Consider the following 22,480-nt stretch of genomic DNA (forward strand, 5'->3'; position numbering starts at 1 on the left):
GGGATGCAGACAACAACATAGGCCCCTTACCTACTGCTTTCAATTGCTCTTGGTTTTTGCAGTTCTTTTACAGAGGCGACATCAAACGTGCTCTTTTGATCTGCCTTTTAAATCATTTGATATTTAAAACCAATCAGTTACTTGAGTAAATGACTTGGCTCATCATGAATATACGTAGAAATTGTGTTCTGTTTTCATTATTTATCTACGTACTCTGTATGTGTATACCCGTTTACCTGATTTTGCTATTTATATGTATATGTTGTACGTAATGTTGTATGGAAAGATCATTTTTTTATATAGTCTATCAAATACTGACAATATTCCATGTACAAACGCTGCCATTTTAGAGTTTATTTGCAGAGAATAATAAATGGTCAAAAATATCACACACACACACACACAAAAAGTAAAGTGGTTATTATGGTCTCTTAAATTTCCCCCCTAAAACTATATTTATATTCCCCCCACGCCACTATGTCCGTGCATTGGATAATTGATTTTCTTTTGTATTTACTTCCGTGTGCAGCAGTGCGCATGTGCGGTTGTGCTTAATTAAAAGGCTCCGTGCAGGTGAAACACTAGTCTGGATGAGTCGCGCGTGCTCGACATGAACTCACGCCAGCTCATTTGTTTGGTTTTCCTGTCAGTTTTCAAGTTATCCAAAGGTAATTGTACTTTTTTTTTTTTTTTTTCATAAGTGTGTTTCTTAAGTTTGGTGCATGTTTCTACCAATAGTTATTGTTCATTTCAGGTGCCATTCTCATCACGACCAAACGGAATGAGCCAAGATGGCGGCTAATTTGAATTTGACGTTCACTCTTTACGTTTAGATTTGATAATTTAAAAGGGTGTTCGCATATACTTTTGGGGATTTGGGATAACTGGCTGGAATGTCATAGCCCATGTGTCTTATTGGCTTTGTAGGTCAATTGTTGCGCTTGGCGTTTAGTTGGCACAGCATTTCATCGCAATGAGCTGTCACTTGAACTATGTCCGTGATGACAAGTGTCACTTATTACATTGCGGTTTGTTTCAGTGCAAACATTTCAGTGTCGTACAAACCAGTGGGAGTGTGATGACGGAAGCTGCATCGCTGATAAATGGAGATGTGATGGAGAAGGGGACTGCCTGGATGGCTCTGATGAGATGGATTGCACTGGTGGGTTTCTCTTACTACACTTGAATCTAATCAGTATAGGGCTGAGGGGAATTCCCATACTGGACGGAAGATTGTGATGAAACGTGTACACGAACACAACTAGTATGCCACCATACAACAGCCTGTACGCCATTCATGCTTTAAATATTCATGCATCAGCCTGATTTTATTTCCCCCCCCCCCCTACCTTTTTAAATTATTCATGCTGTGTAGATGTGGTGTAACTGCTCCTTCTGAAGTTATTGGTTTTAATTGTAAAAGCAAAATGCAGGTTCAAGTGCCCACTACCGATTGAATGCCGCGATCCGATTTCATTTGATTTCTATTTCCGTGTTCATTTCAAGTGACTCTTGCATGGCTGTTTAAACTCACAGAACACATGCAACACGCCTGCGCAGATTCCAAATTGCACATAGCTCCACTAGCTTCAACATCGCGCAGTGACAATGCTCAAGTTAAAAAATAAAAAATCATAGTACAAATCTGAAACATGTATTTAGCTGGCTTGGGTGGACTAATGTAACATTAAATTGTCTATCCTAGTAATTCTGTTTTTATACAAGTACCACCTAAAACCTACTTGGCTCTCCAAGTGCCACCATGACCAACAATAAAATACAGAAGCATAGTAAGCTTACTTATTAAAAATTAGAGGTTTCATTGCTAACAATTAAATTGTAAGCCACTGTAACATTATGCAGTTTAAACATTAATGCTGTGCTTAAATATAGAACATTACAAACAAACACTTAAACATGATTAAATTACCATGTATTGCACAATAGTTAAATCAAATATTTTAAAACTAAAGTATGCAAAAGTATTGAACTTAAGTTAAATACAACTGAACAGTACTTGGGCAGTGATTCTTTTGACGACCACTAGAGGGAGTCCACATACCACACTGAGAATAACTGGTCTATGCTTTTATTGAAGTTTTGTAGTTACAGCTGATATTTTTTAGTGTTTGTGCAGACGCAGGCTTGTATGCATCACAGATCAGTGTATTTCAATGACTGGCTGTAGCCCATCTGTGCCTTTTGCTGCATTTGAGGCATACAAATCTACATTGGGCATTTACAGCATGTACTCATTGGAACCTTCAAAGCTTTTTTTAAATGTCTGTCTGCTTTCAAACGTACACGTGACAAAATTAAATTGTTTTACAATTTCACATGTAGCCCCAAATGTTTGGACTTTTCCAAATAAGTCAAAAGGTCAAGTCCATTGTGCTCAAGACAATAGCTCAGTTACCACATTGAAATTGTCTTCTGTATTGCCAAACTTCTTCAACCAAAATAGAGAGATCCTTTTGTTTTCTTCAGCTGCTCCAGGCTCTCCTCGCTGTCCACTCGGTCAGTTTCCATGTGTGGACTCAGTCAGCTGTGTTGACTCATCTGCACGCTGTGATGGACAGAAGCAGTGTCCCACCGGCTCAGATGAGGAGAACTGTACAGTCGCCAGCGGCTGTTTAGACTCAGACTGGATGTGTGGGAATCACATTTGTATACCCAGAGAGCTGCGCTGTGATGGAAATGATGACTGCATGGACAACTCTGATGAAGAGGCCTGTGGTGAGAGATCTTTCATGTTGTAATGCATAAAGCTTCAACTCTTGTTTTTTTTTTTTTTTTTTTTTTTTTTTTTTAATTCCCCCCCCAATTATAATTTGTTCTGTGAGACTGACTCCCAAGTTGTGATTTCAAAAGTTACCTGCTGAGCTGGCCATTTTCATGCTAGTCATTTGCTATTATGCTATCATGCATTTTAGCATCTGCTTTGTAAAATGAACTCTTATCTAAATAAGCTGTATTGCTCATTGTACTGGGCAGTGAGGCCTTTGCTGATGTCATTGTAAGTTCTACTTACTACATTTGGCTCTTTGCTGTCACTGGTACCCTTCTGCTGGAATCACAAAACAGCCCCCCCACCCCAAAAAAAAACCAAAATGTACTGGTCAATGTCAAGACCTTTGGTCCATTCACAACCACAATCCAGTTTTTTTGTAATTTCAGTAGGTAGTGGTAGGCTGAGAGCAACACCTGCATTGCGGTCAAGCAGTTCAGTCACTTGGAGCAGTGCAAATAATGGAAGCCATGTTTCAAATGTGAGACTTCTGTTTTACAGTTGTGTGCAGTGAGGGTGGCATACAATGTGCAGACGGGGTGTGTTTTTCTGCTGACCAGATGTGTGATGAGACGTTTCACTGCTCAGATGGCAGCGACGAGCCTGTAACCTGCAGTAAGTTAACGACCGAAATCAAATTGTCTTGACTGCTTAACATCAACAGCATTGACCAATGATTGACTCCCTAAGTAATGTGATGCTGATAAGCACTTTTTGTCACTCCTCCTTACAGGGCAGACCTGTTCTGTGAACAATGGCGGTTGTAGCCACGTGTGTACAGATGAGTCCTGGGGTGCTTTGTGCACATGTCCTCCTGGATATAAACTCTCCATCAATGGGGCAGTCTGCAAAGGTTACAAACTCCGCCCTCGGTTTATGACATCCGAATTTGTATTCAGTTACAATTTAAACCAAGGACCCCTGTATAGTGTTTTATGCTGCTGTTCATTGAAGACTTTATCGTGAAATGTTTAGCAGGACCAAAATAGTCTTGCTTTTACCCTATGAAAATATTTTTCATACACCCCCCCCCCCTATATATAAATATTTTTTTTTCAAAAGAAAAAGTACAGACCCTTTTAACCACGACCCCATCTGCTGGAGGTGGTGGGCTAATGCCCCATTTGCCCCCTTACTGCTAAACCACCTCTGTCCACAGATGTGGATGAATGCACCCTTCCCTTTGCACCATGCCTGCATCACTGCACCAATACAGTTGGATCTTACTATTGCCACTGCAGAGAAGGCTTCAATCAGAATAAAGGCTTTGCATGTTTGGCCACAGGTAACGATGATGCCATTATATAACGATTGAGTCAATAACCAACCAAATGGCGCTTATGTTTGTGTGCAAGACCAACATTAATGAATTTCATTTCCTGTTAACTCTCTCGTAAATGTTTTTTTAAATGAGTGGTAGTTTAAAAGTTTTTTCTTTGATTCATATTGTATTAGATAGTTTGTGCTAATGTGAAGTCTTTTAATCAGAGGAAAAAAAACTTTTTCATTGGAAATGTGAGTGTCGCTTGCAAGTGCTTTTCCCCCACCTACCTAAATTTTGTGCATTTTGTTTTCAGGTAATGTTACCAGACTGCTGACAGTGCTGAGGACATCTGTTGGGCTGCTAAATGTGAAGTCACAACAATTTGATGTGCTCCAGACTTTAAAGTTAAACCCAGTGGCCCTGACATATGACATTGCCCGAGGCCACTACTACTGGGCTGACGAGACGGGGCACATATATAAAAGTGATGGGCAACGCAGCGTGACAATTTATGCTGGTTAGTTACATGTCATGATGATGATAATAAACATAATCATGTTAATCTGAAACAAATTCTGAAATTTATAACTCATGAATTGGGATGACCAGTAGCTGTATTGCATCACTGTATTGGCTGCTTCATCTGTAGAAAGGATTTTGTACCATTCATCCCCCCCCCACAGCTACTTTTATTGTACTTTATCCACCCAGTCCTTAAAGCAATACAAATCTTTTAATAATTGATACCTTCCAAGCATTCAAGATCTGAACTAGTTTTCCTAATTTCATTTGATCTGACCTGTCCTCACACAGGGCAGGCTGGAATCAAAGCTTTAGCTTGTGACTGGCTGAACGGAAACATCTTCTGGACCAATCAGAGGACAAAATCAATCTACATGCAAGCAGATGATGAAACAAGTTACACTTTTCTGTTGCGCAAATCCATAAGCCCATCAGAATTGGTTATTCTACCAGTGGAGAGGTGAGCTTGGCCTGCATTTCTTAATCGGAAACAAATGCATCATATAAAAGTGTTCTTTGGTCTTTGTCTGGCAGTTTGATGTTTTGGATCAACACGGGCCCTGGTGATAGGGTGACCATAGATAGGTCATGGATGGATGGATCAGACAGAAGCTCTCTGGCTGTACTCACGTCTCAATTGGCTCACGGACTGGCAACCGACGTGGCCGCCAGGAGGCTCTACTGGATCAGTGACTTCAAGATGGTGATTTGCAAAAAAGATATTTTTGAGTGTCTTAACTCATCCAGAAAGTAGATCAAACTTTTTTTTTTTTTAACTATTTCCTTCAGTCCATTGAGACGATGAAGGTGGATGGGACTGGCCGCTATGCATTCACTGGACTGTTCAACAGGAGACCAGCTCTGAATCTAGCTGTATTTGAAGGTTTCTTCTATTGGGTGGATGACAAAGGACTCTGGCAGGTGCCGCAGACCCAACCAAGTCAGAGGAAGTTTCTGTGGAAAGCCACAGTACCACTGTTGACTGTCTATCATGAGCTGCAGCAGCCTCGAAGTAAGCGGGAATTTGGTCTTCCTTCTCACAACTTGCTCTTATTTTTTTCATAATGCAAAATGAGTGTCTGTCCTTATCCACATATCTCCAACAATTAGGTACATCTGCATGTGTCAAGACCCCGTGCCAGATCTGTCTGCTCACTAAAGGCAACCCTGTGGGGTTTACCTGTACTTGTCCCAACCCAAAAGTACTAATGGTTGACGGAACATGTCAATGTATGTTCTCTACTAGCAACTCATTGACATAATTGACAGTGTTCTTCTATGGTCATTGGTTAAAGACAAAGGCCAGTTAAACACTTTTTTTATTTTTTTTGTTGTGTGCATCAGATCCAAGATTCCTATATGCTACCTCCAACAGTGTCAATCTGTTGGAGTTTAAAGATGGCCTTTCCACAGAAACTGAGATCTTTGCTACTGACAAGGGCATCCTGTCATTTGATGTGAACTGGAACACAGACTGGCTGTACTGGGCCAACCAAACTGGTCACGTCCAACGCACCAGCCTAACCCAAGTCAAGACTGAGAGGATTCCTACAACCATGTCAGGTTGTTTTTTTTTTGTATTTTTTTAAAATGCTTTTAAAGACATAAATGTTTCTTTCAGTCGTCAGTGTTTGATAACTCAATCCTTTTTAGTTTGTCTCATAAAAATCGACCAGAAGAGTGGGCGTCTGTATTGGGTGTCCTGTGACCAAACCCGCATTGGCTCAGTGGAAGTGGACAGTCGTTACCAGCAGCAGTTATACCATACAACAAAGGAGATCCGAAGCCTCTACTTGGACTGGCTTAGGGGTGGAATCATCTGGTTTGAGGAGGAGCAGATCTTTACCATGAGCATGATGGGAGGCAAACCAAAAGAGTTGTTGCACTTGGTAGGCGTCAGAGGGAACATTGCTTTTGACTTGAGAGCTGCTAGTCTACTGTGGAACTCCAACATGGCAGGTTTGTTGTTTTTTTTTTAACTAAACAAATTGTTTTATTTGCTTATAAATGCAGAAATCAAAAGCTGAAACCGCTAATTTGGCCCATCAACACGGTTGTTGTTCTTGCGCCCAAAAAATAAAAATACAGCCTCACCAATTCTTCGAAGTGTTGAGCTTGCTCCAGAGCGTGGTGGGCATTTGGCCTTTGTGTGGCATGAGGGCACAAGCGGCGAAGCTTCCTGTTGGTCCATACCTGGTGACCAGATTTCAAAACGGGGTGGCTTCCTAATTTGGTCAGCTTTTGTTCTACCTGCACAATATTATGAAAACTACATCGTTTCAATTGTGCAATAGTGCAATAGTGTGAAAGATATTCCCAATTTTATACAGTATAGTTTCCCAAAAATGATACTATTGGTCAGTCGTCGTGGGTCTATTTTTTACCATTTAACAAATCTTAAGTGTTAAAAATAGCTTGTTTTTACGATACAATTAATATCCTGAAAAATAATTTGGAGATGCACCGTTTCTGCCAGACAGCGATATGCATTTCGGGAAACCCTTTTGGAAGCAAAATTTAGGTACACTGTAATCTGCCTTAGTTAATTGACTTCAGGGATAATATGGTGGCACGCAAACACCATGACACCACTGCTATTTGTCTTAAAATATGGAGCTGAGGTTATCTGATTGCTTTTTTTTCACTCTGGAGTTCAAATGTTATGGTGTGGAGGTTTAGAAATAAAGTATAACTTTTGTACTTTGCACCACTAATACTTGTGCTTCTTATACTTCCCAGGGCTGACAACACTGAGCCTGCTCCAGGGAAAAAAACACCAAGCAGGAAGAAGATGGAACATTTCCGGCTCGGTGGTAGGTGCCCTAGAGCCTTACCTGTTGTCTCTGTCTGATGATGTCATGACCCTGTGGGACCGACGTGATGGGCGCCATATCCAGGACGTGACACTGAGAGGTCACATAGTCTGTGTGGTGCCAGCACTTGGGGACATACCTGCAGGTTCATTTATACACAAGATTACTACCATTCAGTAACCAACTGGAATGTTTAAAGGATGAATCCAACAATCTCTGAGTTTAGAAGGCGCAGTCCTGCGTCAAGTGAAAAATTTCCTGTTAATTTATTTCCGTAGTACCTGTTACTGCCATCTGCAACAAAGCATCTCTGCTATGCAAGGGGACATCCATCTGCCTCCCTCAGAGTAAGCTGTGTGATGGCCAAAATGACTGTCCTGATGGAGATGATGAAAGTTTTTGTGTTAAAAAATGTCCATCCAAAGGTGAACTCTCAATCAGCTCCATTTTATAAAAAAAGGCAGTATCCAATGTTACATTCAAGGGCTTCTGACGGTAAAGTCTCCTGTTTGATTTTGAATTCTTAGATGATTTTAAGTGCACAGACCAGAGGAGTTGTGTGTCCAGAGCTCTGGTGTGCGATGGCCGCGCTCATTGCGTCGATGGCTCAGATGAGGTCAACTGCCCTGCTGTTGCCTCACTTGGGACTCGGGTGAATGCTCTCAAGTGTCGCAAGGGCTCTTGGCTATGTAAGAATGGCATAGAGTGTGTGTCGTACAGCCATATGTGTGATGGGGAGAGAGACTGTAAGGATGGGACGGATGAAGAGGAATGTGGTGAGTAACTTAAAACACATTGTGGCTTCAAACATGTATAGTAAAATTAAATTGAATTCATATTGTCTAAATGCAACAGAGCAGGACGTGAGCTCACCGAAACCAACCACAGATGTATCTAATAAAATTGCTCCTATATCGGCAAGTCCTGCCCCATCCCTGCCTACCTGCACCAGCCCATCTGTCCTTTGTCCCCATCCTTCTGGTCACCTTTGCATCTCCCCAAAGCAGTTTTGCGACGGGCGAGAAGACTGTCCTGATGGCTTTGATGAAAATAACTGTGTGAAACGATGTCCCTCAAAAAGTAAGTCAGAAATACACAATGTCAAAAAGCCACCTGATGGATTTACATTGTTTTATACCAGTAGGCTACAATGACTTAATTCTCAGTAGTGGTACCTGCGCCTCAATATTAGTTGCTTACAGCAATAAATATTTATGAACAGTATCTGCCTTGTTTTTGATTAACACTTTGGTGGTACTTTGAAAGCTATGGATTTTTATTTTTTTTTGGTGGTAGACTACTTGAGAACCACTGACTTAAGATATAATGCAATTGTTGAACTTGTGGGCTCATGTTTCAGAGCACAAACTTATTTTTTATTTTTTTTTTAAATGCAAGGAGCTCATTGGCATAAAATGTAATTATGGTATCGCATCAAACACTCGGATTACTCTGGTGTCCTTGCTATACTGCTTATAACTGTTAGATGCATATTTGCATGATATGCTTTTACAAGTACAAGCATTCTTGTCCTCAGTTTTCTCAATTGGCATTTCAGTTCAGCAACAGTATCCAATTTGATTTACACACTTGTTGATGACATTTTAATTTCTTCCCAGCCGATTTCCGCTGCAAGGATCGTAGGAGCTGCGTCTCCAAGAGCCTGGTTTGTGACGGGCGTGCTCATTGTCACGACGGCTCTGACGAAGTTGACTGCCCGAGTGTTGCAATCCCTGCTGGCCAAGCAAAGGCCTTGAAATGTCTCATGGGCTCACAATTATGTCGGGATGGCAGCGAATGTGTGCTTTTCACTCTCGTGTGTGACGGAGAGCCAGACTGCAGAGATGGCTCTGATGAAGAAGGATGTGGTGAGCATTCATGTTGAAATTCCTGTTGTCAAAGTTAGAAATGTTGCTGTGGTATTTATAGAAGCACAAGTTTTGTTGAGCCGGAGTTCTGTTGGACTCATGAACAATTTAATATTTACAGACACTGCAACGACTAAGACTCCTCCAGAAAATACCCACTTAAATCGACCTCCTTTGCCTGTCAATACTCAACCACCCAGCAAGCCATCCTGCCAGAGTCCTTCATTTCTGTGTCCAGATTCTTCATGTATACCCTCAACACAGATATGTGATGGAGTTAAAAATTGTCCTGATGGCTCTGATGAGAATACATGCATGAAGCGATGCCCAAATAAGTGTAAGTTAGAGGCTTTTAATTTGTTCAACAATGCAAATATTCTACACATGCCTCTTTGCTTGTCTTTATTTCCATAGCTGACTTCCTCTGCAAAGACAGGCGGAGCTGTGTTTCAAAGAAGCTGGTTTGCGATGGCCGAGCTGATTGCCATGACAGCTCAGATGAGGTTGACTGTCCAACTGTAGCTCCTCCCATCAACCGGGCAAAGACGCTGAAATGCCGTGTGGGTTTCCAGCTATGCAAGGATCGGACTGAATGTGTTCCCTACAGCCATGTGTGTGATGGAGAAAAAGACTGTCTGGATGGGTCAGACGAAGAGGAATGTGGTATGTTGAATTTTTAAAGGAAAGTTTATCTGTTTTGGCCCACAGTGTAAATTCTGGTGATGCCTGATGAATGAATTAAAAGTAAAGCTGATTTTATTTATTGCAAAGACTAAACTGAATTTTACAACTGTTGCATTTCTCCACTTTTAGACACTACAGAAACCCCATCTTCCTCCAATCCAAGCTTAAATAATTTGCCCTCATCCAAGTCCTTTAAGCCTTCCCCCAAACAGTCATGTAGGAGTCCATCAGTGTTTTGTCCAAATTCATTTGTTTGCGTTCACCTGACACAAATGTGTGATGGAACAAAAGACTGTCCTGATGGCTCAGATGAGATCTGTGTGAAAAGATGCTCTCATAAGAGTAAGTAGTCAGGTTTTGGGTTCAACCACAGAAGTATGTTGTTTTGTGTCATGGTTTCCTTTCTCCATAGCTGACTTTCTGTGCAAGGATCGTAGGAGCTGCGTCTCCAAGAGCTTAGTTTGTGACGGGCGTGCTCATTGTCACGATGGCTCAGATGAGGTTGACTGTCAGAGTGTTGCTATCCCTGCTGGCCGAGCAAAGTCCTTGAAGTGTCTCATGGGCTCCCAGTTGTGTCGTGATGGCAGCAAATGTGTGCTGTTCACTCACGTGTGTGATGGAGAGACGGACTGCAGAGATGGCTCCGATGAAGAAGGATGTGGTGAGCTTTCATGTTGAGATTCCTGATAAGGTTATAAATCTTAGTCATTTCTATAAAGGCACAATCTTTGCCAATGTTAAACCGGAGTTGTTCACTAGTACTTAAGAGAACATTTTATATTTACAGACACTCCAATGACTAGGACTCCTCCAGGAAATGCTCACTCAAATCGACCTCCTTTACCCGTCAATACTCTACCTCCCAACAAGCCACCTTGCCCAAGTCCTTCGTTTCTGTGTCCAGATTCTTCATGTATACCCCAAACACAGATATGTGATGGTGTAAAAGATTGTCCTGATGGCTCTGATGAGAATACATGCATGAAACGATGCTCAAAAAAGTGTAAGATTGATGCAAATAACTCTTTAAACAATGCACATACTCATGCTTGCTTGTTTTTTTTCTTTGCATCCACAGCTGACTTCCTCTGCAAAGACAGGCGGAGCTGTGTTTCTAAGAAGCTGGTTTGTGATGGCAGATCTCATTGTCACGACAGCTCAGATGAGGTTGACTGTCCGAGTGTTGCAATCCCTGCCGGCCGAGCAAAGTCCTTGAAGTGTCTCATGGGCTCCCAGTTGTGTCGGGATGGCAGCAAATGTGTGCTGTTCACTCATGTGTGTGATGGAGAGCCGGACTGCAGAGATGGCTCCGATGAAGAAGGATGTGGTGAGCTTTCATGTTGAGATTCCTGTTAAGGTTATCAATGTTGGTCATTTCTATAAAGGCACAATCTTTGCCAATGTTAAACTGGAGTTGTTCACTAGTACTTAAGAGAATTTTATATTTACAGACACTCCAATGACTAGGACTCCTCCAGGAAATGCTCACTCAAATCAACCTCCTTTACCTGTCAATACTCTACCTCCCAGCAAGCCATCCTGCCCAAGTCCTTCATTTCTGTGTCCAGATTCTTCATGTATACCCCAAACACAGATATGTGATGGAGTAAAAGATTGTCCTGATGGCTCTGATGAGAATACATGCATGAAACGATGCTCAAAAAAGTGTAAGATGGATGGAAATAACTCTTTCAACAATGCACATACTCATGCTTGCTTTTTTTTTTCTTTGCATCCACAGCTGACTTCCTCTGCAAAGACAGGCGGAGCTGCGTTTCTAAGAAGCTGGTTTGTGATGGCAGATCTCATTGCCACGACAGCTCAGATGAGGTTGACTGTGTGATGATGGCTCCTCCCACCATCCGGGCAAAGGTGCTAAAATGCCGCGTGGGCTTCCAGCTATGTCAGGATCGGACTGAATGTGTTCCCTACAGCCATGTGTGTGATGGAGAAAAAGACTGTCGGGATGGGTCAGATGAAGTGGAATGCGGTATGTAGAATTTTTTTTTTTAAAGGAAGGTTTTTCAGTATTTGTCATTTTGTCTAAAAATACCAGCAATACCTGACAAATGAATTTGAAAGGTGTTTTTTTTTTTTTTTTTTTTTGTTTTTTGGGGGGGGGGGGGGCGGAGTAACTCTTTACTGTAAATTGTCCAACTGTTGCATTTCTCAACTTTTAGATTCTGCAACAACCCCATCTTCCTCCAATCCAGGCTTAAATGAATTGCCCACATCAGCAAAGCCCTTTAATAAGCCTTCCTGTAGGAGTCCGTCAGTGTTGTGTCCAAATTCATTTCTTTGCATTCGCCCAACACAAATGTGTGATGGCACAAAAGACTGTCCCGATGGATCGGATGAGAACTGTTTGAAAAGATGCCCTTATAAGAGTAAGTAGGCAAGTTTTGAGTTAAACCACACGTTGTTTTTTAATATCACTTTTCCCTGTCTCCATAGTGGACTTTCTGTGCAAGGATCGTAGGAGCTGCGTGTCAAAGTTTCTGATGTGTGATGGCCGGGCTCATTGTCACGATGGCTCAGATGAGGTGGACTGTCAGAGTGTAGCTCCTCATGTAACGACGACGGGTGTCCTGAAATGCCGTACGGGCACAAAGCGCTGTAAAGACCGCACAGAATGTGTGCTATACAGCCATGTATGTGATGGAGCAAAAGATTGTTTGGATGGATCTGATGAAGAAGGATGCCAAAAAACCTGCACAAAAGGTTGTCGTACCCCCCCAAGAAATTGTATCTCAACTGTGTTCTGGAAATGTCAGTGATTTATTCATGCTTCCATGTAACACTTTTCAACATTGTCACAGGTGAATTTCAGTGTGCTCACGGGGTGACGTGCATCCCTAAGACTCAGGTCTGTGATGGGAGGGCTCAGTGTAGCGACCACTCTGATGAGCTGGACTGCTGGGAAGGAACCAAAAGCTGCGAGTATCTCTGCGCTGACGGCCATCGTTGCATCCCAAAGAAATTCTTATGTGATGGAGAGCAAGATTGTGTTGATGGCACAGATGAGGTGGGGTGTGGTAAGTCCAGTTGTGGAAAAACTGAATGTTTTAATTTGAATCCTGTTTTCTGCTCACATTTTAAGGCTAGTTTGATTGGGTATGTGTGGAAAACCATAGTCAAGTTGTGATAAACGGTTCCTTTTAGTTGCACTAGGTGCAAGCAGATGTGCCTTTATTGTAAACAAAATGTATCATTAGTTGAACAGCTTCTTCTTTCCAGATGCTGTCACCACAACACTCACACCTGTGGTTCTAACTCCTGCTTCAGTTTGCATCGCTCCTTCAGTTCTCTGCCCAGGTTCATCATTGTGTATCTCTCAAAATCAGCTATGCAATGGAAAAGGAGACTGTCCAGATGCATTTGATGAGAGTGACTGTGTTTTCAAGTGTAAAAGCCCAAGTAAGTAATTATTGTGACTATTGAAAAGCAGAAGCAGCAAGCCTTTTATCAAAATAATTAACTTAAACACCCGTGTTAATCATTGACTCCTTTCCCCCCACGTTAGCTGATTTCTTGTGCGGTGATCGGCGAAAGTGCATCCCCAAAATGTACGTGTGTGATGGTCGTGCCCACTGTCCCGATGGCTCAGATGAGAGGAAGTGCAAATCACCTGATCGGGGTTCACCTTGTAAGCTACTAACTGGAAAAATGCATGCAAATCCTATTCAGAAAGACAAACTGCGGTAGCAGCAGATGAGACAAGTGATTGGCGACTTAGAGATGAGACAATTTCCCACTGATTTGAAGGACGCATTTGTTTTTTTATGCCATGATTTAAAGCAATTCCCAGGTATTTTAATAAATGGTCTGACATTCTTTGGCCAAAATACACACAGAATTAAGACACCCAATTAAGCTGCCAATTTGTGGCAAAACCAAATTGTCACAATTTGGTCATTCAGAACGGCGGATACATTTTGGAAATGGGCAGATATTAGATTTTCTTTGTGAAAATATACAACACACGAGATCAAGCTGTGTACAAGCAAATAAGTCAGTTTTTTTTGTAATTAATTGTCCCAGCCAAGCCATTAAAATATTTTTCTCTGGAAAGCCTCCAGGGATAAGCCTCCTTTAAAATGCCGAAACGGCTTCCAAGCTTGTAAAGATGGTCTAGAGTGTGTGATGTACAGCCATGTGTGTGACGGAGAGAAGGACTGTCGGGATGGATCGGATGAGGAGGGATGTGCTGCTCAATGCCAAATAGGTTTGTACATTGAGCTTGGTTTTGCTTAAAATATTTAAAGCAAAATCATTCATGAAATGGAGGTTTGTTTCTAATTTCCCAGAGGAGTTTGAGTGTCATCATGGTAATAGATGCCTCCGAAAGGAGCAGGTGTGTGACGGACAATATGACTGTCAAGACCGATCCGATGAAATGAGCTGTGAAAGTCAACTCTTGGGCTGCCATCACCGCTGCGATAACAGAACGCGCTGCATACCGGAGACCTTTCTGTGTGATGGCGAGAGAGACTGTGCTGATGGCTCTGATGAAGAAAAGTGTGGTAAGTGATGTTTGCTGAAAAGAAGGAAGGATGTGTATAACAGGCCAGCATACAGCAATTTCATTTCATCCGGGCAGGTTTGACGTTCTGTGAAGTTGAGCAGTTCCGCTGCAATAGCGGTCAGTGCGTGTCGGTGGCTCTTCGTTGTGATGGATATGCGGACTGTAATGACCGGTCTGATGAGGCGGACTGCTCGAGACCACCGCGCTGCCCCACGCAGCTGCGATGCGCTCACAGTCACGAGTGCCTGCAGAGTCAGTGGCTGTGTGATGGTGAGAACGACTGCAAGGATGGCTCAGATGAGAAGGTAATGCTGCTGTCAGGATATATTCAAATAAAAATATTCAAACAATATAGCTTCTTTAAAAAAAATAAATAAATATCACTTGCCCCTAGAACTGTTTGACTAAGTCACCACCGTGTAGACAATTCCAGTGGCAGTGTGGAAGCAGCAGTCAATGCATCCCTCAGTCCTGGAGGTGTGACGGAAAGAGGGACTGTCACAATGGCGTGGATGAGGACAAATGTAAGTATATTAATGATTAACATTCAGACTTAGGATTGTGCATAGAACCCACCACATGCCAGCTCTTAATGCTTCAGTTTGTCTAACAATTTAAAGTCTCTTTGTATGCACCCCTTTCCACAGGCAAACAGAGAAGGTGCCCTTCTCACCTTTACCAGTGTGGCAGCGGTGAGTGTGTGGACCTGCGACTGGTGTGCAGCGGCTTTATCAACTGTGCTGACAGTTCAGATGAGGGTGTGGGATGCACACTGCGCAACTGCTCTAGTCCGTCAGCGCCTCACTGTGATCATAGTTGTGTCAGCACTCCAAATGGACCGGTCAGTAAGAGAGGAGTATAGAACAGTGGTTCCCAACCATGAGGCCACAGGCTGTTTGAGACTGGGCCATGCTTCCCTCAATCTTTTTTAAATTTTCTTTATTCTGGAGTGGGAGACTGCACCCACCACCCCATTGATGATTGGCGTCTAAACGGGAGAGTCGGTCACAACTGGCCCATTGATGATTGGCTTCTGATTCAATCGGCACCCCAAGCCCCACTCTTCGTCGACAAATAGTTCCCGGTCCACATGCGTACTTGCATGAACCGGTACGTGATGGAAAAAAGATTGGGGACCACTGTTGTAGAAAGCTGTCTGTTTTTTTGCAGATGTATTTTTATGTGACCATGTCTTGTATATCCCAACTCAAGATATGAGACTGCTCATGTGGTTTTGAGAAAAATAGTCCTGCCTAATTTTAAAGCTGTTGTCCATTTTTCCAGAGATGTTACTGTGCAGCAGGTTTCACACTACATTCTGATGCCGTGTCCTGTGTGGACACCAACGAATGCAATTTAATGCAGAACGATGCATGCAAACACACCTGCCTCAACACCCGTGGGTCATACGTGTGCCAGTGCCATCCTGGCTTCTACCTGGAGCCTGACAACAAAAGCTGCAAGACCAAGGGTACGTGATACAAGAGCTATTACACCGACAAAATTGCTTTTCGCTGTCCCAGTTGGAGCATGATTTGAAGCGATTGCAGCTAGGAACTGCAGTGATCTTTTATTGGCGATAAAATAAGTCTGTTCTCTCTTTAGATGAGGCACTGCTTGTGGCATCTGTTCAGTCAGAGCTGTTAATCCTTGGAGTTCAAAGTGGAACCTTGAGTCTTCTGTCTTCCACCAACCGGCCAGTCTTCTCATTGGATTACCACTGGGCTCAGCAGAAGGTTTACTGGCTCAGTCCAGACTACCAGAGCATCCGCTGGGCTGACATGACAAAGGACTCTACCAACAAAGGGACACTTATCAAAGGTGCACTTCTAATTTGAGACATGAATGAATCAGGAGACCAGTATTAAAATTAAATCTAATTACAGGAGTGAAGTCTGAGTTCATTGCGGTGGACTGGGTTGGCAAGAACCTGTACTGGGTGGATGGGCTTGTGGGCCAGATTCAGGCGGTCCGTCTCAGTGACACCAGATTGAAGTCACTGGATTACACAGTGGTACTGGCTGAAGATCTTGAGCAGCCACGCTCGCTAGTGCTGCTCCCACACAAAGGGTGAGGTGCCTAGTCAGCAAGGTTTAACTCACTGAAAATAAAAATTTTTGCCCAACTTTTTTTTTTTTTTTTTTTTTTTTTCTTCTTCCCCCCCCCAGATGGATGTTGTGGTCTGAGATTGGCAGCACCCCGCAGATCCAGCGTTCGGGGATGGATGGATCAAAGAGGAAGGTGGTGGTGGGCAGCGGTTTGAGCTGGCCTGTAAGTTTGGCCTACGATTTCCTGGATGACCGCATTTACTGGGCTGATGAGAAGTTGCGCTGCATTGGCTCTGCCTCTCTGGATGGAGATAATGTCAAGGTGAATGTCACCTAATGCAAGGGGCAGGATTTTGCAAAGGTGTCAAGTGACGAAGTACAAATACTTCATGACAAAAAACTATCTGGATAGATTGTGCCAGGAAAGAGTGATTTTGGCTGGATGAAAAGTATAATCATATACCATTCCTACAGCCAATTTGTTTGTACTCTATCCTGCACAACACTGGTGACAAATCGTCACCCAAGGACATAGAGAGCAGACGTATAGCCTAGTCGTGAAAATCGGTGTCGAGGAACTCAAACCAAAAGTACCAGCAGCGAGGAGGTTGATGGCCAGAGAGGCCAGCAGCCACCCCTTGTACATCCATGGCTGTACCTGGAAGATGTTTTTTTTTTTTTTTTTTTTTTTTAAATGGGATGCCAAAACTTTTTTTTTTTTTCTTCTCCCCCCCCTTGCATTACTTTTACACTTTCAGTTTTGAAACGATTACTTTTACATGAGTAAAAAGCTTGAGTTGATTCTTCTGTTACCCTATCTATACTGCTACTTGAGTAATTAATGTGAATACTGAAATGAACATATGCGCACAAATCGGGTCCATGTCTGTCTATGCATGTACATTGTAAAACTACATAAATTTTTTTTTTTTGTTTATTTGAATGTGCTTTTGGCAATCGAATCTGGTGTTGAACAGTAATACCACTCTTACCAGATTCTCCAGTTGGCTGAAACTCCTAGCCCTTTCTCAGTAGCAGTCTTCAATGATCGCCTTTTCTGGTCCGACACAAAGCGAAGAACCATCCGCTCAGCTGACAAGAACACTGGGAAAGACCAGAAGGTTCTTCTGAAAAGACCAGGGCAGCCTTTCGGGATAAAGGTTTGTCATCACTGTGCTAAAATGTTCTTTATGGCGTTGCAATTTTCATTAGTTTTCAATTTGTCAAGCACGCTTTTCCAAATAACTGATCTATACTACTTTCTGGCACATTTCTATTGGGGTACCAAACACAGTGGTATAGTAATTGCGAGGGTGGAGCTAAAAACAATTCGGTCCAATGGTTGGTCCACAGATTTGTCACCTTTCAGACAATGAGCATGGAATGAGAACTTGTACTGTTCCAGGGGTCTTTGCTTGCCTTAAAGGGAATTGGGAGACAAATAACAGTCACATGTAATGTACATTTCCTCTGTCCAGCTGATGCATACCCTCTCCCAGCCCGCTATAATCAACCCCTGTGACCAGCTGCAGTGCTCCCACCTGTGTCTTCTGACAGCCGGCATTGCTGTGATGGAGCCAACAGCAGTCTGCCGCTGTCCAAAGGGGTTGCTACTTTCTAAGGATAAGATCAGCTGCTCTCTACCTTTGGAATCTACTTTCATACTGCTTCTCTCATATACAACAGTCTATCAGGTGATAGTCTCTTTAATAGAGATCCTTGGATCTCTCTTTTAAATGCTCTTTTTTTTTTTCCCCCCAATTTTTATTTTATTTTTTTTTAATTCCCCCCCCCCCCCCCCTTCAGGTTTACTTTGAGTCTTTGCGTCATGATGGCGTTGGTCTGAAAAATATGCCAAACAGTCGAGTGTTGGTGATTCCTGGAGTTGTTGAGGCCTCTGGGCTTGATTTAGCCTTCCAAGCCTTGTCCTTGTATGTAGCTGATGGTGGACAAGGTACTGTAGATGTGCTAAACTTAAGTGGACCCACGTCCAGACAGGGACTGACACCGGCAGGACGAGTTATGCAACTAAAGGTAGGCATAAGGAACTTCAAGAAAAGTTCTGTAAAAAATTTTGTTATGCATTTCCACCTTCTTATACCGTTATTCCGTACACTTAATGTAAACAGTCAACATTAATAGTCGCAGCTGAAGTGTAATGCTTCATAAATTGGGATTCATAAATTTTTAACTGATCCTCAAGGATGAGTCTGTCATGGCTCTGGCTGTGGACTGGGTGACCTTCAACATCTACTGGAGCAGCACCAGACGGGCTAATCTCCATGTGACCACCCGCCGTGATGGCTTCACCACCTCTCTGCTGCAGGGATCACTTAAGGTTGTACAACATTCACTCTTGAAACTCTCCCCTAATCAGTAATCAACTGTGGGTGCAATAGACTCAGATTGTGTGATCTGCCAGCAGACAACATCCATTGCGGTGCATCCCCCCTCAAGTCAACTTTGCTACACAGCCCTTGTAGGCAGTAAGAGTCAGACTGAGGTGAGCTGTGCCTGGATGGATGGCCGCAATAAAGCAGTACTTTGGACAAAGTCCATAATCCCCACATCACTGGTTTTTTCCAATAAAGGAACCACAATCTACTGGGCTGACACAGGTTTTGATTTTAACCCTATTTTTCTTGGAAGGTATGTTAGAGAGCTTTGCTTTTACATTTTCCTTCATTGACCTGAAGTATTTCCGCATCTAGAAGAAGGCCTAATCTGTTCTATTGGACTGGATGGCTCAGGCTACAAACAATACAAAACTGGACCTGGTTTACTTGCTTCCTTCACATACACTGAGAATATGCTCCTCTGGATAACACTGGAAAAGGGTAAGAATGAACACATTTGTATGATGCATTGGGCAACAGATTAACGCAATGCTTGTCAGCAGGCATAGTGGTCGGAAGTTTCCTTTTTCATCAAGCTCAAAGAACTGCGGCCAATTTTTTTTAAAAATATAAACTAGCCCATATATGACAGGTTAAGTGAAATGCTTATTGGGTATTCATTCCTTTTATATTAAGTTCTCATTTACTGACTCATCAGTCTTCATCCCCTCCAGGCAGCAGATGGTGTCAGATTAATGCAGCAATGAATTATTCAGACAAATTGGTCTTAATGTACCACTGATCACTTCTGACTCACTTGTCAAACTGCTTTCCTTTTCACCTATACTCAAGTTTTTAGTAAGTTCCACCTTTTCTTTACATTCTCAATGATTTTTACATGCACTATAGTGTATACTAAACATTTACATACTAAACAGTACATGCTGCTGCCTTTTCATTCAGACAGCGTGTTTGATTCCCAGCCGCTGCCGGTTGCAAACACAGATAAAAATGGGTGGGTTGTGTCAGGAAGGGCACCAGTGTAAAAACTGTGCCAAACAAATCATGCGAGTGACTCTGTGGCACTGCCTGAGGGGGAAAACCTGAAAGTCACTTCTGTCTGTGAAGGGGAACAATTTTAAATTAGGATTGTTCAACCAGTTCTGTGCTCCACCAAGTTGCATTTTAATTCTGATGCTTCGACATTACATGTATTGCTATTCCCTCATTGCTTTTTCGCCCAGTTGCTTGTGAACCTTTCTATTTGTGCCCATCTCCAACCGGTGTAGATGTCACCAAAATGTGGTTCAGTGACGGCCTCCATCCTAAACAGCTGTGGTTCGAGACAAAAACCAGCCTGGTGGAAATCAAAGCTTACAGTAATGACAGCCAAACAGGTGGGATATGGTCTATTATGCATAATGGCTGTTGTAAACTAGACACACACAGAAGGCAGAATGTAGCAGATAATAAAATATAGCAAAATAAAATACACTGTACATAATTTGAGTGACAGGAAAAAAACAACTGCAGCCTGGTCCTTTGTACTACATTTTTGTCATTTTTATTCATTTACCATTAGTGACGTGTGTAGTTGTGGAAACATGTCATTGGGTTCTTTTGGTGACAATGTGTTAAAGCAACTGCTTTTCTGGACAGTGTTCATACTATCAATAAAAAGTTAGTTGGTTGGTTTGTATGTTTAGAGGAAATGTAAAAATACTTTGCGCTTCTATTTTTTTTAAATGTAAAAAGTCCCTGATTAATAACCAACAAAATATTTGCCTCCTAACCTACAGGATCCAATATGTGTGGCAAAAATAACGGGGGATGTGAGCATCTGTGCCTGGCGTATCCCGGAGGCCGCACATGCAAATGTGCTCGTGGCTTTTACACCATCAGTCCTACATCCTGTGCGCCAGAGCACCCTTGTCCCAAAGGAGAGCAAGCTTGTCTTGATGGTAGCAAGTGTCTTAACAACAAGGAGTTCTGTGATGGACGTGTCGATTGTCCAGACCAGTCGGATGAACAGGACTGTAAGTTATCGGACTAAAGTACACAGTCACAAACTGCACACGTTCCACTTTGTAAGTCACTTTACAGTGCTGGTAACATTACATTAAACCATTAGCACCCTATACCAAAGTGGAACAAATGCAAAAATTGAATGTGAATATGAACTCCTCCTCCTAGGTCCATATATGAACACCCCTTCTAGAACCAAAGTCAGTGATGGCCAGCTTTCCAAGTCTCCACTTGCACCTCCTCCGAACTCTAAGGACACTACCTCGTGTAGTCAACAACATTGCAGCGGCCATGGCCACTGTGCCACTCAAGGCAAAGCCATTCACTGTCAGTGCATGGCTGGTTACCAAGGAGAGTTCTGTCAGGAGAAGGAAAGTCGACGAAGTCATGTAGGTGTGGTCCTGGGGGTCTTCTGCCTGCTCGCTGCCTTATTGGGTGTTGCTTTCATTTTCGGTAAAAGGTAAGGATGCGCTTTTTGGCAAATATGGATTACAGCTATTGTCACCTGTGTTGGACAGAAATGAACTGTTTACTGTCACGCATGCCGTGCCGTATAACTGTTTTTCGGAACTTGCATCTTGATACAGGAAGGCCTGGGTAGCAATCAGAGGCAGGGCACCTGACAAAGAAACATTGATGTCCAACATGGCGCTGGAATGTGACCACATGGAGGCTGACTGTGAGGTAAAATCTGGTGAGAGGTCAGAATTTCTGTAGCCATCCACCCAAGGTTTGCATTCTACAAAGTTCTCATACAAACTATTTAAAGTTTCATTCCTGTGCCAAAAAAAACCTGATTTGCTACTGTCCCCCAAATGAACTTTCTACATTGTGTATATTCTACATATTTCTAAAGTAAAGTTTAGTTTCCACTAGTTAAAATGTCTTCCTTTCTTTTCCAGGAGCTTGAGTCCTCAGTCGACGTGAAAACCCCCCCAGTAGCTTCATAGCAGTCAATCATCTGCTGGCAGATATTGACTATTGGCAGCTGTGTAACTTTTTAGTTTTATATAGAGAGACTTCACACACATGATAAACATCACTGGTGTTGAAGATGATTAATTGCATTTTGTACAATAAACAACTCATAATGAAACATTTGTCTATAGTTACTCATGAACTCTCTGACAGTTGACATTGACTTAATGACTTTCCTCTCTGCTTTTTGGGCCTGTTTCTCGTTAATGTACAAAGTGAGGCCAGTTCCTTTAGTTTTGCTGTAGACTGAAAAAGGGTTGGAATATAAAATTAATTTGAGACTATCAGTATTCCAGATTTTATTTCCATGGCCACAGCTTGCGCCTTTTTGTTTGAATCCACACTATTCACTTGCAAAATGTGACTAACTGGTGATTTGTTGCCCAGATCCTATTCCACTTATCGTTCAATGAGTTGAATGCCTTAACTCGGTTTCAGATTTCGGTTTTGCCTGCCAGAGCTACAGTACATTTATGGTTGTTAGAACGTGGATGTTAGAGAGCGGTGTATAGGTGGAAAAACGACCAACTCTAACACACATTTGCCAACAACCATTTTGCCAATACAAGCATTTGAAATTTACTGATAAAGAAAGGAACCTCTGGTGTAGTTGACAAATATCAAATTGG

General features: G+C 42.5%; 1 protein-coding gene across 5 annotated transcripts; it reads left to right on the top strand.

Annotated features, from left to right (window-relative positions):
- The first annotated feature begins 537 nt into the window (after positions 1-537).
- si:dkey-88l16.3 (low-density lipoprotein receptor-related protein 2) lies at positions 538-21,969 on the top strand. Of its 5 annotated transcripts, none has more exons than XM_061747275.1 (51): positions 538-668; positions 1,040-1,162; positions 2,488-2,736; positions 3,290-3,403; positions 3,522-3,641; positions 3,948-4,073; positions 4,366-4,569; positions 4,866-5,034; positions 5,109-5,277; positions 5,364-5,586; positions 5,685-5,804; positions 5,919-6,137; positions 6,228-6,533; positions 7,314-7,532; positions 7,666-7,812; positions 7,915-8,163; positions 8,243-8,467; positions 9,007-9,255; positions 9,377-9,592; positions 9,670-9,918; positions 10,069-10,281; positions 10,352-10,600; positions 10,727-10,942; positions 11,018-11,266; positions 11,391-11,606; positions 11,681-11,929; positions 12,120-12,326; positions 12,394-12,660; positions 12,759-12,974; positions 13,177-13,356; positions 13,463-13,585; positions 14,012-14,164; positions 14,247-14,462; positions 14,540-14,769; positions 14,859-14,988; positions 15,112-15,305; positions 15,749-15,935; positions 16,070-16,285; positions 16,351-16,534; positions 16,633-16,834; positions 17,508-17,672; positions 17,991-18,206; positions 18,319-18,546; positions 18,716-18,850; positions 18,935-19,130; positions 19,209-19,349; positions 20,138-20,245; positions 20,648-20,884; positions 21,042-21,333; positions 21,461-21,567; positions 21,776-21,969. In XM_061747275.1, exons 1-51 carry the CDS (start codon positions 611-613, stop codon positions 21,781-21,783), a joined length of 9,684 nt encoding a protein of 3,227 aa, XP_061603259.1. In that variant the 5' UTR covers positions 538-610; the 3' UTR covers positions 21,784-21,969. The 5 variants fall into 5 exon arrangements, with proteins under 5 accessions (XP_061603259.1, XP_061603254.1, XP_061603256.1 ...); XM_061747270.1 differs by having other exon boundaries at positions 21,461-21,557; XM_061747272.1 differs by having other exon boundaries at positions 19,224-19,349; positions 21,461-21,557.
- Positions 21,970-22,480: the final 511 nt, after the last annotated feature.

Source organism: Phyllopteryx taeniolatus, chromosome 15 (genome assembly GCF_024500385.1).
Source record: "Phyllopteryx taeniolatus isolate TA_2022b chromosome 15, UOR_Ptae_1.2, whole genome shotgun sequence".
NCBI lineage: Eukaryota > Metazoa > Chordata > Actinopteri > Syngnathiformes > Syngnathidae > Phyllopteryx > Phyllopteryx taeniolatus.